Source organism: Telmatherina bonti, assembly GCF_933228915.1.
Source record: "Telmatherina bonti genome assembly, chromosome: 10".
In the NCBI taxonomy this organism is placed as follows: domain Eukaryota; kingdom Metazoa; phylum Chordata; class Actinopteri; order Atheriniformes; family Telmatherinidae; genus Telmatherina; species Telmatherina bonti.
The window spans coordinates 35,250,741-35,270,212 of NC_136628.1; the positions used below are offsets into that span (position 1 = coordinate 35,250,741).

Below are 19,472 nucleotides of genomic sequence, written 5' to 3' on the forward strand. Positions count from 1 at the left end.
CCACCCACCCACCTACCTATCTATCCATCTATCCACCCACCCACCCACCTACCTATCTATCCATCTATCCACCTACCTACCTACCTAGCCTCCTATCTACCCATCTATCCATCCACTTACCTACCTACCTACCTACCTACCTACCTATCCATCCAACAGTAAGTTGAAGTTTCTGTATAATGTGTTTGTGGAGAAATTTTGGTCCAACTCATTGTGGTTTGCAGAATTCATGTGACACATTCACATAAGCCTTTTCTGATTCGAATCAGAGTCCGTTCACTTGGAAAGTCCGCTTCGTTTGGGGAAATGTGAACGCGCCAAATGATTTCTGATTTGGATCAAAGAAGCGGACTCAGTCCACCTACAAATGCAGGTCTAGGAAGTCAATTCCTGCATTTGGTGTAGCATTGCATTGTGGGTAAATCCATAGCGCTGGCGTTAAGAGTCCTCTGCCTCATCTGGTGTTCATACTGCGTCCATTGTTGCAGTGGATTTCTGCAGTATACTTGCACAAGACATAATAAAAACCCAAAACAGCCATAGTGGCGTCTCCATGTTAAATTCGCAATGGAGTTTTTGGGTCTTGTCTTCTCTTTTGCTTAATACTAGTGCAGCACCACTTTTGGTGGGAATGGGGATATATTATTCTAATGGTTTGGCTGGTTTGACCAAAGTGCAGCGTGAATGCGATCTCGGTCTGAATGGATACACCCCCCTACAACTGAGCCGAGTCCCCAATCGGACTGAGTGTAGCGGACTATCCTGATGTGAATGTAACAACAGTGCGCCTACAAACGCAGGTCTTGGTCCATTTCAAGGAAACCAAATATAAGAAGCGGGATACAAAAAAATTCACTTTTTGCATTTGGTGTAGCATTGCATTGTGGGTAAATACATTGTGATTGCTTTCAGGTCAGGTTGACATTGAGCGAACTCCGAGCTTTCTGTAGCTAAGAGCTAACCGAGCTAAACCGGAGATAACTGGAGCTAACCAGCTAACAGAGGTAAGCGGGCTTAAGCTAAGTCATGTTGTTAACCGGCTAAAAACCGCGGTTGTTCTACGTTCTTCTTAATTGAAGCGGGAGATCGTGTACCTGTCAATCAAAAGGACACGCCTCTAAATCTGCCAAATTTCAAGATTAAATTACTTTTAAACGGGCGAGTTAGAAAAAAATTCACTCCCTCTACAGTTGTCATGAAGGTAAACCTGACCTATTAAACATAAAATGGATTTTTGAACCAGGCTGTAAACATGTTTATTTCTGCTGTGAAGTTGGTCTTTTTAATGGGAGTCTATGGGGATTCACTCTGTTTTGCAGCCCCTAGTGGATGAAGAAGGAACTGCAGTTTTGTGCACTTCTGCATATGGTTCACTTTTAACTGCTGGAGGCTGGATGTACATGAAGTACTCCATCTTAAAGGGACAGGAGCAGAACCTACCAACACAGGACCAAAAAGAAAGAAACAGCTTTTTATTTTCTGCACACCGAAATTACTGATGTGGTCAAACTGGGTTTATTGCCCAGGCCTATGTGCAATTGTGTTTTTTTTTTTGTCTCAGTTTTTGTTCAAATAAATAATCCCACAATGTAATTTTGTCATTTTTTTACACAACATATCAAAGGCAGTCACTAATATGTGAGAATGCTGCCACTTTCTTTGTTGTTTTTTTTTATAATAGCGGTTATTTACACATTTATTTACCTTGCAAAGACACATGCAACATGTGAATTAACTGCTTCCATTCAAAACACACTCTTCTATTCTATTCTACAGTCATTTAGCAGACGCTTTTATCAGCCAACAGCTGAGTCGTATATTCTGTCTGTCTTGGACACTTCTCCTCGCTAGGATACCCTGAATGATCTTCCTGAGAGGTAGGACAAGAACCAGGAGAGGACAGATCCAGAGATGCCAAGCCCAGAGAGTGTGGAGAGGAGAATCTGATGGTTCACTGTGTCAAAAGCAGCAGACAGGTCCAGCAAGACCAGGAATGAGGATTGACCAGTGGATCTGGCAAGCCGGAGGGAATCGGTAACAGACAGGAGAGCAGTTTCAGTGGAATGGCCTTGCCTAAAGCCAGACTGATATGGATCAAAAAGGTTTTCATCATGGAGGAACTGCGAGATTTGGCTGAAGACTGCACGCTCTAGTAGTTTAGATAAGAAAGGCACTTAAGCAAAATCATTTTCACTTCACTCCCAACTCTAACCTTCAAACAACAACACAGCTCATACCAAACCCAACAACTTCAGTAATGATGCTTTGATCATACTGTTTACATCTGTTCAAATCCATCTTCAAAACACACCTGTTCAAGAAAGCATACTCCCTGTAATCACCCTGTCCCACAGTTCTATGTTGTTTTTATTGTTTCTGATTGTTTTAATGCCTGCTTTTATTGTACAGTGTCCTTGAGTGACTTAAAAGGTGCTTTTAAATAAAATGCATTATTATTATTGAACGTGACAGTATCCATCATGCTGAATTACCATTAACAGCCTGTCTCCAACTTGTAGTCGGCCATCTTTCTGTGCTGCTCCTCCATCGATGATTTTGGTGACATAGATGCTGTTGTCTCCGGGGATGTGCTGGTTTCCAACTCCACCAGCGATACTGAATCCAAGGCCTGTGTGTGTGTGTTTGTGTGCATGAAAGAAACTGGTGATTTTCAGAGTTCTGTACATGGATGCAAATTTTGTCATTTTGTTTACTTTAGCACTTTAAATGACACAGATGAGAGTTTATATATCAAAACCAGTCCCGATAAAATGTTTATTTTAAATATCATGGAGAAGTCATGTTCGATGTGCATCTGAACCCACCTTTTGGTCCTTTGACAAGTTTGATCTCAGTGATGGTTTCCAGCATTGGTCGGCGACGCCGCACATACAGACGAACAATAGAACCTGCGACCTTCAGAGCCTCCACAGCCTTACTGTGGGACACTTCAGACACGTTGGTGTCGTTCACCCTCAGGATGCAATCGTTCACCCTGGAAGAGAAGCAGTGGTCCAAGTGACTCGTTGTCCTGAGAGAAAATCTTTACAACTCCAGGCCTTTTTCATTCTATTTTCAGTCAACTTGGTTCTGGTTTTGATGCTTTGTTTTTGTTTTTTATTAAAGCCCAACCCTTTTAAACCGAGTCAGCATGCAAACATTATTTTTCAAGGGAACCTCAGTTAACAGATTACGAGGCTAAAATATTGTAAAAACTAGAAAAGCACTTGGAGAGCACAAACCTCCACCAAGGGCCACATATTGTAATATGCATAACATATGTTGGCCCTACATTTATTGTATCTACATTTGCATTTTTCACTATCTTTTGTTGCCAGTCATTTTTTTATCCCGTTCCCTTTTTTACTTCACGCCCATAGCATTTGAAGATCCAGCAAACTCGTTAGCACAACACTGATTCCACAGTAATGGAGTTTGTTGCGTGATTTGTAGCTTCGTTTGTTGTCTTCCTATGATGACAATTTCAAAGATTCCTAAGAACATATGACTGGCAAGTGGATTCACATTCATTGGATAAATTGTTCTGTAGTTCTTCAAGACAATCGCATTTCCTGTAATGGTGGTCTTCTTCTGGTTTCAGCTTTGTAGCTTTTAAAAAGATACAACAAATCCATTGACACACTACAGATTCCACAGTGTTTGGGCTATATGATGGTGTTTGTTGAGTGATTATAGCTTCATTTGTTCTCTTCCAGGCCTTTAAAAAATTCCTGGATCCAAATGGTGATCCGGACCAGCACCAAAACTAAATCAGTTCTTCCCTTTCACATTTCCAACAACTCCTGCAAATTTGATGAAAATATTTCCATAACTTTGAGTTATTTTGAACACAAACAAACAGATAAATGACAGTAACTCCTTGTGCGGAGTTAATGAATGTATAAATAGATATAGCAGCATAAAGGCCAACTAAAACAAGAAAACTGAATGTTTGTTGAAAGAGCAACGTCTTTTCATTCTGTCAAGTCTGACACAAACACACAACAGAAACTGTTTACATGTTTACACTTTTTCCTCATTTCAACTTATTTATGCTTCTTTTTACCAACTATCCGGACTAAACCAACATAATCTCAGCTGCTTTTTGACGCCACTCCGTCGTCCTGGTTTTATTCCAGCCACAGAGGATCTTTAGTTTTCTTCTTTTCTGCACCTGATTGAACATCACAGTCAATTTATAAGTCTCTAAATTTGGGAAAAGTTTGACAGGAAGTATCTTCTTCATAACGTCCAGGTTGAAACAGGGGTCTGTTTGCAACATAGTAGTTATATTGATCTTTTATATGATGAAAATGTGATAAATAATGGTGTTATAATGGGTCATTGTGGTTTTGGTGCACAGTTTCTAAATGAACACAACATTTTACGGATTGTAAACCTTCTGGATGGGACATAAATGCCTGGAAAAGTTCTCTACATCACCCAAGGGTAAGCTATTGATCACAATTTACCCCACAAAGTTACACACTACCACTCTTGAGAAATTATTGACAATTTACTGGCGATCTGCTGGAGTTTTAAGGGTTAATGAATGATCAAACTGTATGTTTACAACATGTGAGGGGAACATTTTAAAACAGACGTGGAGCGGTCATTTGAGACCAAATGAAAACCTCCAGCATTTAGGGAATCCTGTGATTCTGCATTGTTTTTTAGCTGACACTCTTTTAGCCTGTAAACTAAAACAGTTTGAGGCTCATAAAGAAAGGATGTAAGGATGCAGATTGCGTGCTTTCAGTCCCAACTCGCTTCAAGTCCGCTTCCAAATCAGCATTTTTCCACATTTTTTTTGTTTAAACTTGTTTTTTGTTTTTCTGCTGCTAATATCTGAAAGACAAAAGAAAGATCCAAACGAGTTTTATGTTAACCTTTAACAATGTTTAGTCTACCAATTGGACGACTTTGCACACAGATGGTGGAAAATGCACAAAATATTAAAATAGACCGTCAATTTACATTTTTGCGCTGTCGCTTCTATGGAGCCGAACATATGTTTTTCATGTATTTAATTTATCAATTTCTAATCCACTTTATCTCCTTTTTCATTCTTATGTTGTTATTTTTGTATCTTTTTTTGTTTTAATCCTTTTAAATCTCTTTTTTTTTCTGCCACAGGGGCTGCAGATGGAAACTGGCTAGGAAGCTGTAATGTGATGCAACGCATCACCACTCAGTCTGAGTCTTATGTTTTTACTGTTTATGGTCCATGACGAATAAACAATCAAAATAAAATAAATAAATACATAAATAAATAAATAAATAAATACAAATTTTAAATTAAATTAAATTAAATTAAATTAAATTAAATTAAATTAAATTAAATTAAATTAAATTAAATTAAATTAAATTAAATTAAATTAAGCCACAATGGCAGTATCTGAAACCTCTCCTGCACTTTTTGGACAAAAGAAATCCTAATTTTCTGCTTCACTGTGTCGGTTAACATTTGCAGAGATGATGTTTGCATTTCGTACAACAACCTAATAAAGGTTTAGCGCTCCAGCTGCATCGTTCCTGAGATGTTCATGTTAATCCTGAAAGTGTTTTTTGTTTTTTTTTGCATGTCAAACTGTTTTTAATTCATGCAACGTACCATATCCATTTCTCCTTAACTCATCACACATTTACTGATATTTTCTCATCTTAACAAATCTCACAAGTGTTTCCTTTACTATGACCAAAAGTATTTAAATGGACCTTTGTGGTTGCAGAGATTCACATTGTAATGTGTCAGTGTGAGTAGGCAAGGCAAGTTTATTTATACAGCACCTTTCATGTACAAGACAATTCAAAGTGCTTGACATGAAACATTAAAAGCATTACAGAAAAAAAGCATAAAAGAAAATACAAATAAAATCATAAATTATATTAAAATAATTAAAAGCAGAATTAAGTAAAAGTTACTGTGCAGATGTCATGCATAGAAGCGCTTGAGAAAAGAAATGTTTTTAACCTGGATTTAAAAGTTTCTACATTTGGTGAAAGTTTAATCTCCACTAGCAGAGTATTCCACTTGTTTGCAGCGTAACAGCTAAATGCTGCTTCTCCATGTTTAGTCTGGACTCTGGTCCGGACTAGTTGACCGGAGTCTTTGGATCAAAGAGCTCTGCTTGGTTTATATTCTCTGAACATATCACAGATGTGTTCTCATCCTAAACCATTGTGGGATTTGTCAACAATCAGCAGGGTTTTGAAATATATCCTGTAATTGACTGGAAGCTGGTGTAAAGATTTTAAAACTGGTGTGTGAAAGTATGAAACTTTCAGAGCCTGAAAAAAGGCACCGGGATCAAAGGGTTAAAAGGGGTTGTTAAACGTCATTCTCAGCTTTTATTTAAGCTTTATCTGAGCTAAAAAAATCCACATTTTTAAAACAAATCAGAAGTCTTTATTTGACAAAATTTGTGAAAATAAATTAACTTTTTTTTTTTTTTTTTTTTACCAAAAAATCTTTAAAACAATGTAAGCTTCTGCTTCCTGGTTTCCATTAGACAGCAGGATACAAGTATCAAATAGTGTACAACACAGTTTCTACCATAAAATGATTCAAAAGGTCTCAGAAATCTGACGTATAAAATATGATATGTTTGGTTTTATTAATTTAAATCTATTTTCTCAAACAAATAATTATGGAAACAGCAGATGATGTCATCTGTTCTACTTTCTTTGTTTGACCCTGTTGCACTTCATGTCCTGTTTGGTGATGTTTGACACGAAGATAACAAAGAAATGAGTCATTTCTGTTTTCTATTGTATGATAAACATTTTTTTTATTACAGAGTTATTATTTATGAAATAAACTGAGTGAAAAACAGAGGACTGACGCAGAAACTCTTCTAAAAGGACGTGAAACCAAACTGAAGTTGTGGCCTGTGAGACTGGAAAAGTGGGTTTTCCTGCTATCTGAATTTTCTGCTCAGTTCAGAATTTTATAATGAAAAATTTCAGCTAACAGTATGAAACACACTCACACCACCAGTCCATGTGAAAGCATTGACTGGAAAGGCAACCTTTTGAGTTGCCTGACAACATCATAAAGGAATCAATGTGCTGGAGAGAGATGGTGACCTTAACCCACGCTGACCCGGGGCGACACATCCACTGTCAGTGCTTTTACTTTTTAACCCTGATCATCACAAATGATTAAAGGATTAATAAATAAATCATGACTATGAGGGCAAAGCCAATAATTTACAACTGAAGATGAAGATTTAACCTCTTAAATAGGTTTACTTTGAAACTTCGAGTTTATTTGGAGGCTGCTAGAAAATGTTTTAATGGACGGTTTTCCTCCCAAAAAAAAAAAAAACCCCTTCTGCTTTTCAGAAGGCTTTTTAAAACAAAGCCTCAGGCCTGAATGCACTAAATCTATGATTTTCCACTTCTGAGGAGACGGGCTGAGATGTGCGTCGCTTTTTGGGACAAACTACCACAGAAAGCAGCACTTTCCAGAAAATCCTGACCTAGCTAATGCTATAAAAACAGCCACGAGTGGCAACATTATCAGAAAGATGAAAGTCATATTTTCTGAACATGATTTTGGCTCAGGACAAAGATTATCTCTCATTCTTTGTCTTTATAAACGCCTCATTGAGAGTAATGTTGAGGGAAATAGTGATGCTGACTACTGTGTGCTTCATTGTTTCTGATAAAGATAATCTAATGTAGTTGTTGACTGCGCTTATAAAAAAAAGACACAAATCTGCAGGATGGAGAAAAAAAATGAAGAAAATGAAAACATGAAAGCTGCTAAAGGCCAAATATCCAGCTGTGAGCATTTTCCTCATTTCTACAGATTCTGCTTCCAAGTAGCTGGACTTGTAGCTTTCTAAACCGACCTTTCCAGGCTTTCTGACAGCGCTTCTTTGGACGTTGACTTCTTAACCCACTTTACGCTGACCTATTCACAGATTCAGGCATGAAAAGGTTTTCAACTCAACATCCAGGCTGAGCTGAAGAATGAAGCTGCTAAAATTACATCCTGACTTTTAACTGTTTTCATGCTAAATTTCCGTTTATGTTTGTACATGTTTCATCCTAATGGTGAACTACCAGGAGACAAACACAACAAAACAAACAGCTGAGCGGTACGTCATGGGGAATACAGTTATAGTCACGAAATAAGCAAATGAAGGATGAATGACTGACCTCAGGCGCCCATCTTCTGCCGCGGCTCCTCCAGGGATTATCTTGGTGATGAAGATGCCGGGGTCATCACCGATGTGTGGGTTATCGGTCCCTCCAGCGATACTAAAGCCCAAACCAGAGTTCCCCTGTGGCCAAAAACAGTGAAAAACACCAGAAATCAGATGTGAGAAGGGGCTGTAGTTCCTCTTAAAGATCAACAAACATGGTGGCTGCCGTTGTAACTTAAGCTGAATGCAAACGGTTTCTTGATAAAATCAACACCAGTGTATAATCTTGAATTTTGTCACTAGGGGGCAGCCAACATAAATAATAATGCTGTTCTAGATGGTAAAAATACAAAAAAAGGTCAAATTTAGATGGTAGCAGATGAACTGTACGCAGTCTGATCAGATAAACACTTAAAATATTACGTATCAATATCTTTTTTCATTGGCTCCTTTACATTTTTCGAAGATTAAAGACAGCTGTGCGACCGGAGATACTCACCCGTTCAAGAGTGATTTCCTCAAACTCATATTCGATTTCTGTGCCATTGACCTTTGAGAAAAAAAAAAAATTAAGCTGATCATTTTTTAAAAAAATTTAATTTAGCAAAAATAAGAAGGAATTCCGGTAATACTGATAACTTATGTTCATGTATGATGGATGCAAATGGGGGCTCTACACTAAAGACAAGTGAAAAGCCTCAACTGAAGGAAGACATTTAAAGAGAGTGGCAACATCAGTAAATACTAGAAAAGCACTTGGAGAGCACAAACCTCCGCCCACAATGTTAAGGGATCCTTTAAATAACTCAAAAAGTTACGGGCGGATTTTCATGAAATTTTCAGGAGTTGTTGGAAATGTGAAAAGGAAGAATATGGGAATTTTTTTTTAAAGATTCCTAAACATTGTGAGGTAGGGCCATTGGCCATTGGCAGAGCTTTGCTCTCTCCAAGTGTTTTCTAGTATTAGGTTAGGTTTTAGGATGGCACTCAGAAAGTGCAAACCTCCGCCAAGGCCTTAAAAAAGTTCCTGGATTCAAACGGTGATCCGGATCACCATCCAAATTAAATAAGTTCTTCCTTTTCTTATTTACAACAACTCCTGAAAATTTCATGAAAATCTGTACATAACATTTTGAGTTATCTTGAACACAAACAGACAAACAGATAAACGGCAGGTAAAACATAACCTCCTTAGCGGAGATAATTACTGTAACATGAAGTTTGAATCAAGCATAAAAAGTACATTTATAACAACAAGTATGAAAAATCTACACTTGTTTCAATAACAAAGAGGATTAATGACTATAACAACTTACAAAATGTAGCTACTACTAAAACTGAAAGTTTTAAGCCTGTAATTAAAAAAAATATAAGAAATAGACTTACAAAAGGAAGTGACTCCAAAGTTTCTGTGTTGACAATGATTGGAGCGGGGCTGGCCTGTAAGAGACAGAACAGAAATGTTCACATTTCGTGCTTTAGGATTCATTGTCCTGCTTCAAGCTTAACTGCATTAACAAATCAGTTCAAAAAGGGAGTTTTACATTGGGATGTCTGGACACATGTTCCAGTGTAGAAGCAGCCACCAAAGAGTCACTGCAAGATTTCAGTCTGAAATATAGGAAGTGTAAGAGGAGCTGGGCTGAACACCTCACAGCTAACTGGATCATGTTGGTTTAACAAGTATGACTAAGCTTTTACAGCAACACAACAAGTAAAAGCTTCAACTGATGAATCCTCAAACCATCAGGAAGTCGTGAACAGAAGCATAGTGCTGATATGACCGTGTCGTCAATAAGACAGCAGCTGTGCTATGCTGTAAGCGACAAAGACGTGGCTGGTCTGAACCCTGGCTTAGTGACTGACAATTATCTGGCGAGGACATAACGAGCGAATGGACGACTATTTATAAAGGTTCATTGATACTCGATGCAGGAGATGAATACGCAGCCGGATGGACAGTTTGCAGGTAATTTGGCTCGTTCTCAAGGGGTTTAGCTATCCCTCCCTTAACGCAAAAAAAGAAGTAATTCCACCAGAAATGGCGGGGGCAGTTTAGAGTTGTATAGCTGGAATAAAACCAGTGAAAGCACCGAACCAGAGAAGAAGAGGAACAGGAAAAACAATGCAGATACTGCCAAATAAAAAAAGAACCAAAAGAAGACACAGAAGAATTTTACCAGTTCTCCTCAACTTCTTTTTCTGGTGTTTTTGGATAGTTGTACATAACTTTATAGCAGTGCACCACTGCTACTAACCGGTGTGGAAGTGAACGCTAGGCTCAGCACTGCCCAATAGTGGACGAGATGACTTAAAAACTATGGCAACGTAATAGATGCATGAACGTATGAGTGCAGTGACATATGAAACAAACGTTCTTGGTTACGTACGTAAGGGAGCATAAATGGGCTTTAAATTTTTACTTGGAAGGTAGGCTTGACTTTTCTCTAGCTCATGTTTAAATTAAAAAAATTATTTTACATTTTTACTTTATTAATCCAAATTGGGAAATTATGCTCTTCATTTTACCCATTTGTTTGCCGTTTGCCTCTGTAATGTTTTAGCACCCTGCAGTTTGAGTGTGAACAATCTTCCTAAAGGGCCCAGAGTGGTTCACTTTAGGGTCTTGAACCCGAGCCCTCCAAACCCAAACTCACTTCTGTCACTACGAAGCGTTCACGAGGTTCTGGTATTACCAATAATCACATCAGGTTATTTATTTATTGTGAAGTTGACTGTAAAAGATCAGCAGAAAAAAAACATGCGAATAGTACTATGCTAACTGCTTGAATTTACTAAACATACTAAAGTCTGAAATTAAAAAGGGTCACAATAATACAGGCAACATCGGAAATGGCTGTTTAGTTTTAAAGGTGACATTCCACGTCCCTAGAGCCGGTTTCTGCAGCCGAGAATCAGACCGTCAGGGTCTCTGCCTCTTGCTGCTGCCCAGCTCACATTGCACCCGACCCCTACGGCTCCTCCTGCAGATGATGAGCCCACGGGAGGTGGGGCCCATTAAACCCTTTCGGGCTGAACTCTCAATTTACCAGTCGATCTACGTTCCTACCCTCACCTATGGTCATGAGCTGTTGGTCAAGACCGAAAGAACGAGATCTCGTACACAGGCAGCTGAAATGAGTTTCCTCCGCAGGGTGGCCGGGCTCTCCCTTAGAGATAGGGTGAGGAACTCGGTCATCCGGGTGGGGCTCTGCATCAAGAGGAACCAGTTGAGGTGGATGGGGCATCTGGTCAGGATGCCCCCTGGACATCTCCCTGGTGAGGTGTTCTGGGCACGTCCCTCTGGGAGGAGACCCAAGTGAAGACCCAGGATTATATCTCTCGGCTGGCCTGGGAACGCCTCGGGATCCCCCCAACAGAGTTGGGAAATGTGGCTGGGGAGAGGAAAGTCTGGGCTTCCCTTCTTGGACTCCTGGCCCCGTGACCCGACCCCAGATAAGCGGCAGAAAATGGATTAATGGAGTTTTAAAGGTACACAAATCTGTAGGAAAGGTCATGCTTTTTAAAGATCAATCAATGGCATGAGAAGTGGGCGTCCTACTGGATGAACACACAAAAAAAAACCCCACATCACACATGCTGGAGAAAAACCAATCCAAAAACAATGCTTCTGATGCCAACATACTCCTCAAAACTCACCAAAATGTCTGGTGGTCAACTGTATCTGTGATTGCAGTGAGGTCTAAAACCACCATAACAGCAGCGTATCCTGAGTAAATGTACAGGAACACCTAAATTACGTTGACTTCAGGGTTTTACCATTTACATCAAGATGGGAGATGTTATCTAAGGAGGAACTATGGTGATAAGATCCTGTGAGACATCTATTTCAAGACTAATAAACTAGTGATGGCGGACCAACTGGACATTAAGGTGGCCATTAAGGAACCGAAGAAGGCAGCAGTGATAAATGAAGCAATCCATGCAACAAGAAGCCTGAAATATACCAAGGAAGTAATTATTAAGATGTTGTAAATGAATGTGACAGTGGTGCCAGTGATAATTGAAGCCTGAATCTTTGTCCAGGTGGTAAGAGGTATAATCTTACAGAACTACAAGCACTTTTGCAGTGCAGTAGTAATATTGCAGTACTGTAACAGACATGACAACAGATGAATAAAATAGCAGAAGGACTTGGAAGAAAGCATTGGAAGAATATATGTTTTGTTATGTCTTTTGTAGATGATTTTAATGTATTCTTTCCAGAAAAAAACGCTGCTCGATCACCACATCTAGGTATTTATAGGACTGTACAGGTTTGGCTGTAGTAGAAACATAAACAGTCAGATAGTGATCCATTTAAATTCTTTTCATGTCAAAGTCCAAGATATAAACTATTAGTAAACACTAAAAGTGAAAAATCACCAGTCACCAACTCCATTAACTTAACATGGAAACTCTAATGAGAAATATCTGCTAAGTAATGGATTCTATGTGAGCAAGGAGCCTGCAGTATTTGTTTTAATCATTTCTGCATTTAGCTGGTCTCAATGGTTTAAAATTAAAAAAAGAAAGGAAAATCCATCTTAGGACAGTCTGTAGTTTTATATGTCTAATGAGCAGGAAAGAAAAGCACTATAAAAACATTAAAATGGAAGGAACTGAAATTTCCAGTCCTTCACCCCATGCAAGCTTTCCAACCTGTGACTGATCCTGAGTACCAAAGTTTCTCTTCTTCAGTTTCCCCATCAGAGTCTGTTTCCACTTGCAGACAGTAGCTGGTGAGGGCCATTTCATCGGGCTTAAATGCCCCGTCCTTATGCTCACCAGATCCACGGAAAAACTCTGCAGGATGTCCATGGATAGTCCCTTCTTGAGGGACAAAAATCCATCAGAGCATGAAGGGGACAGAAGGTTTGGTGCACTTCCTCCAAGAAGACGACAACTCAAGAACGACTTGTTCATCATACTTTCCCATCGCTGCCTTCTTATAAAGCTCATGATAAAACTGGTTTAGAGTTCACCAACCATGCCCAACGGCTCTTCTAACAATCAGGCTTCCTGCGACAGTAAAGACGCCCCACTAAAAAAACAGTTCAGTAAATTCCTACATTTGCTGTAGTAAAATAATCCTTCCATCAGCTTTATCAGCTTATGTTCTTTTAAAAATCAACCCCTTATCCATGAGCAGGAGTTTGGAGTGATTTGAAGCTCTGCGCCGGGTGTTTTAGCCCTCTTTACGGCTACGTTTTGGTCCATTCTTCCAGCAAACAGGAGAACTTTAAAACAATGTATGTAGCAGGGCTGTGGAGGACAGATGGGTGATTTTGCTCCAGGGGAAGGGGGGTTAAAAGGAGAAACTCTTGTAAGCATGCTCAATATATCTGATTGGGTGAGAGCTGCAGTAGCTGGCCACAAACTGGCCTGCCTAATCTGATTGGATTAGGCAGGGGAGAGTGCTGGGTGTCGAAGCCCTCCGATATAAATCACATGGGGATGTAATTAATGCCCGGGGGGAGATGTTGCTGTCAGACAGCCAAAACTAGATTAGAGACAAATCAATGGATCACGTCAGGAAAAGAGAAAGAGTTTCAAGTGTCAATAACAAACATGAATGAGCATAAAATCCAGAAACTACAAGATGATCAACTCAAAGTTCTTCCATTAAGGTCCCTCTGACCTGTAATCTCAGTAGAGCCCAGTCGAGATGAACTTGCTTCATCTTAAGTATACTTTATTTAAATACATCTCATTATCATGCACAAAAGATCAAGTCAAAGTGTTTTACAGAGATAAAAAAAAGAACAGAAGACAGGATTTGAAAAAAGAGGAAAGAACCGAAACAATTACAAGCAACAAATGAATGAAAAAAGTAGAAGGCGGCGGCGGTACCAGCTTCCAGTCTGGGTTCTGAAAGCAGGCATCCTCTTTACCCTTATGATTAAAGTTCACAGTTTAGTCATGTCTGACTTGCTGACCTTTAACCTTTCGTTATATTGACATAGGCCCAAGCTGCTTGGGAAAATCCCATGATGCACCCCCCTCATTTTTTCCTCTCTTCACTCTTTAATTTCCATGTTTCTCCATGAAATACATATTCATGACAACAACAGCGTACATGCTGTTGTATGTGATCTCTTGTTCTTTCTCAGCAGGTATCTAAACTGCTTGAGCCAGCTGACAGTCCTACTTAGTTCTGGTTCGGCTGGTGGTTTTACTTCCTGTTAAAAGGGGAGTTATTCCTTTTTTAAATCATCATCCACCCATCAGTGCCTGCTTAGGATGGGAACAGTTAAAATGATGAATTTAGAATGAACAAAAAAGTAAATCGTAAATATATATATATATATATATGAAAACTGGACTACAAATAAGAATAAACAGAAAAGTTTCAAATAGATCAGTTTTTGGTTTTAACATATTTTTCTGGTGGCAGTTTCATTTTATAAACCTGCAAACTAAAGGTTATGACCTCCATTCTGGTACATGAAATTTCTGGAATCTCCCAAAACTCTGGGAAACAAAGATTTTATTGTCGCTGATGGTAACTAAACTGTTAAAGGCATAGTTGGTAATGAGCAGGATTTCGTATTCAACTCTAAATGTTATAGGAGGCCAGTGAGGAGAGGATATATCCATCCATCCATCCATCCATCCACCCATCTTCTGCCACTTATCCGGGGTCGGGTCACGGGGGCAGCAGCCTAAGCAGGGAAGCCCAGACTTCCCTCTCCCCAGCCACATTTGCCAACTCTGCGGGGGGATCCCAAGGCGTTCCCAGGCCAGCCGAGAGATATAATCCCTCCAGCGTGTCCTGGGTCTTCCCCGGGGTCTCCTCCCAGAGGGACGTGCCTGGAACACCTCACCAGGGAGGTCCAGGAGGCATCCTGACCAGATGCCCGAGCCACCTCAACTGGTTCCTCTCGATGCGGAGGAGCAGCGGCTCTACTCTGAGCCCCTCCCGGATGCTCCTCACCCTATCTCTAAGGGTGAGCCCGTTTATGTTTGTACATGTGAGCCCGGCCACCCTGCGGAAGAAACCCATTTCAGCCGCCTGTATACGATATATATATATATATATATATATAGAGGATATATATATATATATATATATATATGTATAGGATATATATATATATATATATATATATAGAGGATATATATGTATAGGATATATATATATATATATATGTATAGGATATATATATATATATATGTAGGATATATATATATATATATATATATATATATATATATATATATATATATATATATATATATATATATATGATCAAACATGGCTGGCCTTTACAACACTTTCACTTTGGCTGCTGGAATCTGGATCAGGTGACTGAAATTTCAGGAAGTTTTGGGAAAATCGGCTAAAATGGCAATGGCTATATTAATCATTGAAGTTTTCAGCATAACTTCGGGATAAAATATTACAGATCTTGTCATGATTCATTCAATGATAAAAAGTTGTTCAACATGAGGGGGAAAAAAAAAGATAACCTCAACATTTCTAACTGTTGTCGTCAAACATGATGCTGTCCAACGAAATGATGAGCTCACCTCGGTATTAATGTCACAGAGAGAAGTCTGTGGTTCAGGCAAGTGATTACTTTCCTCAGGTTTGATTGACAAATGAAGCTGGGTATGATCAGCATAACACTGGAAATTTACATTTTTTAGATGACGTTACCTAAAGGAAGCATGTAAATAAAAACAGAATTGGTCCGAGACCAGAACCTTGTGGAACGCCACATACACAAACACTCCTCCTCCTCTTTCTCCTTCCCTTTCAGCTTTTTCCCTTTCTCACAGCGAAACACCTGCTCCCATCACCCAACCTGTCATGGAAGCCGTATTCAAATGGATTTGTTGGCAGACACAACCCCTGCATTTATCTGGGCTCCAGACCACATACAGAAATTTCAAGAGCTCCCTATTCTTCATCATGTACCAGTGTTTTATCATTTCTTCTCATTTGCTTGTTCATCTTGGTTTGCACCACCTCTCACATTGTTTCAGCTTTCTGATTGTCGGGATTAGAACCTGCTGGATGACCCTGATTACCAGTCTGATACACACCAATGAGGGTCGGTAGCACATGAAAATTGCACATAGCTCTGAAGAGACACGCTGAAAGACTTGAAAACAAAAGTCAAGAGTCAAACAGAAAACCCTGGTGCACACACACACACACACACACACCACAAGCTTGGCAGGGTCGCTCTTAAAAACCCACTTGGCCGCTATAGTGCATGGTCCATTATGAAAATGATGTTTCCCACACACCAAATGGCTGCTTTTCCATCGGGGCATCAGAAAAGCAATAATCAAAGAGAAGCACAACATGAATAGAAAGAAGGAGGTAGACAAAAGAGCACAGAAAATACTACAGAAGGGAGAGAGAATGGAAAGCTTTTAGCTTCTGGCAAATACAAAAAAACAAAAAAAAACAAAAAAAAAAATCCATTAAAACCAAGAAAAAGCTGCAAATATGAAGCATTTGTAACTACATGGTATTTACAATCTGTTTGTGTGAATCAGGTTCAATGAACATTAAGATTGACTGTCACTGTTGTTTGAATGATGAGCAAACTGACATTATTGAGTGTTTAAATGAGCTGTAATGGGGCTAAATGATCACACAATTTCTTACAAGCCTCCCAGCAACATAGGTTAGCTATGTGAGGTCATTCCAGCTCGAGGAAAATACTTCACCTCCTGACTGGTTTGGTTTTGACAAGATGGACTGCAGTGAAAAGAGTGCAATGTGCAGGATATGTGGAAAACCTGTCGCTGAGAAACACAGCTCCAGTATTCCTACAGTATTTTATCACCTGCAAACCAACAACACCAAACAGTCTGAGCAAGATAAAAACCATGCCGATTCTTTTGCATATTGTTATTATTCCACTTCATATATCTTGTTGTACTGCGATGGACTGGCGTGCTGTCCAGGGTGTACCCTACATGTCGCCCAAAGCCAGCTGGGATAGGCTCCAGCTCCCCCACGACCCTGAATTGAATTAAGCGATTCAGAAAATGAATGAATGAATGAATATCTTGTTGTACTGTAACACTGTCGTAGTGTTTTTCTTTTCTCTCATTTTCTTTTCATTTTCTCTTTTTCTTTTCCCCTGTCAGGTCCAGCGCTGCCATTTCAAGCCAGATGATAATTCCAGTAAAATAATAATACAAATATTCAGAATATCAAGGACAGCCACAAACATGACATGTCTCCCTTGAGAGAGCAAATCTGTCTGGCAAAAATATGGCACACAGATTGCTGTACGGTATGTTGTGATGCTGGACAAGACAGCTTGAAGAAAAAAAAATCATGTTGACTCAACTTGCTTTGTGGCCTTACAAATAAATGTGGGTGGAAATATCGATGTCATTTAAGTATCGGCATCCTGGATATCGGCCAGTATTGTGCATCGAACCATAAGGTTCTTTTTTTTTTTATTTTAGCTCTCTTACTGAACAAACATCCTGTTTGAGGGACTGGATAAAGTAGCTTTCTGTTGTGCTCGCTCTCCTTTCTCTTCACTCAGCTAATGATGCAGCATAATCTGACTTCCAGCTTATGCAGACTTACACGGGTCATCTCTGGCTGGCTGACCTAAAGGGTCAGAGTGGATAAGAACCGCTGAAATGAGAGGAGAGCCTTGTTCATGCTGAGCCATAGATGAACAAACAACCATTACTTATTACACCTCTTAAAAATATAAAATTGTTTCTGCACAGCTGTCTCCATCACAAGCAGGTTGAGGTTTTTATTCTGGAACAAGGAAACCTCAATTATGGAATAAGTTCAATGTAAACAAACATAGAAACTTGGAGATTATGAGGCTGTGTCCAGGATCAGCTGAAGACGGGAATCATAGAGTAACACTTTTCAAAGCTGAAACTTATAAAATACGTTACAACTTTATGTCGCTGGGCAGACTGTGTTGACTCAGCTTTCAATGAAGAGAGAAGGCTGCATCCCGCCCACATGGGTTTTATTGTGTTTTGTACGGTTTTATTTCAAGGACAGTAAGTGAATACACTGGATAAATTGAGTTAACCTCTGGTTCAGGTTCCTTTCCAAAGACAAGAGCTGGCAGTTCACACAAGCCGCAGCATCATTTCAGCCTCCTGCTTAAAACCCAATACTCAGCACTGTCCCTTTATTGTTTATCGTTTTCTTTTCTACTCGTTCTCTCGTGCTTCTGTGATGAATCAGCAGTCACAATTACACGACAGTTTTAATCCCTCTTTTATTGCTAATAAAAGTTAAATCTGCTTTAAATTGACAAAAAAGTCCATGTAAACGCCCAATTCCAAATTAAAAAGTCGCTGGTTTATTTGTGTTTTGAATCCTAACTGATTAAAGGTGGGGAAGGTCATCTGGGTGAAGTGGTTCCTCCTCCTGATAGTAGTCTATACATCTGTAATCATGAACAATAAGAAATGTAGTTAGACCCCTCAGTTTACTGTAAATCTGTAAAAACTCTGATCAATCCAAACGTTCCGACCCAAATGGAGTTGTTCATATTTTATAAAAAAAAAAAAAAGCCTTGGTTAGCATGGAGCAAAACCAGAGAGGGGAGGAGCCAAGACAGGGCGCCACTTTCACATCTTGCTCCCCAACATTAGCTACCCCAGCTTTAATTCCTCTGCCATGGAAATGTTAATTCTGCTCAAAGGTCATTTCTGTCGCCATGCTACGTTCTTGTTACCCCAACTCATCCTGATGACGCACATATTCCATCTTTGGTAGTTTATCTTCAATCTCGTTCTCAAAACTGTTGAAAAAAACGTAAAGTAGTATGCTCGTGTCGAGGTGGTGCTTCAAAATGATAAACAAAATAACGGTGAAACCGGCACTTATCATGTAGTTTTCCAAGAAACAGGAAGTCAACTTTGTTTATTTTTGGCAGACGTCAGTACATCCAGTCTTCCCACTGTCCAATCAGAACCCATCCCAACCCACCGATCTAAAGCGAAATTAAGTACAGACGCGTTTCCATGGAAACCTTCATTAAGAATTATAATTTGCATGTAAACCCGCAGGGGAAAACTGTTATTTGTAATTATTTAATTCCAAATGATTATTTCCGAAATAAAAAAAGATCATGACTGTACCGTGAGGAGTGGAAAAAAGAATATTCAGATTGTTGTTGTTTAGCGTTTCAAGAAGGATGTAAATTAAATCCAACATGTCTGTTTTAATCTATTCAGTGGCTTTTATTATATAGATTATTACACCATGATGAACACTTGGCTGGTGGTATTTCTGATTGGCTGGTAACTATCACCAGTTGCTGGTGTATAATGAGATACAAGTTGTGAAAAGCAGTT

At 39.3% G+C, this 19,472-nt stretch overlaps 1 protein-coding gene across 1 annotated transcript in view; it reads right to left on the reverse strand.

Moving 5' to 3' along the window:
• Positions 1-19,472, reverse strand: part of dlg2 (discs, large homolog 2) — a gene marked incomplete at both ends in the record, with an annotated part of 86,874 nt that overhangs the window by 36,775 nt on the left and 30,627 nt on the right. The window contains 5 exons of the mRNA XM_079247105.1: positions 2,493-2,629; positions 2,826-2,995; positions 8,170-8,294; positions 8,656-8,706; positions 9,543-9,596. Of these exons, the coding sequence (XP_079103231.1) occupies positions 2,493-2,629; positions 2,826-2,995; positions 8,170-8,294; positions 8,656-8,706; positions 9,543-9,596 (537 nt within the window). The remainder of the gene's footprint in view (positions 1-2,492; positions 2,630-2,825; positions 2,996-8,169; positions 8,295-8,655; positions 8,707-9,542; positions 9,597-19,472) is intronic.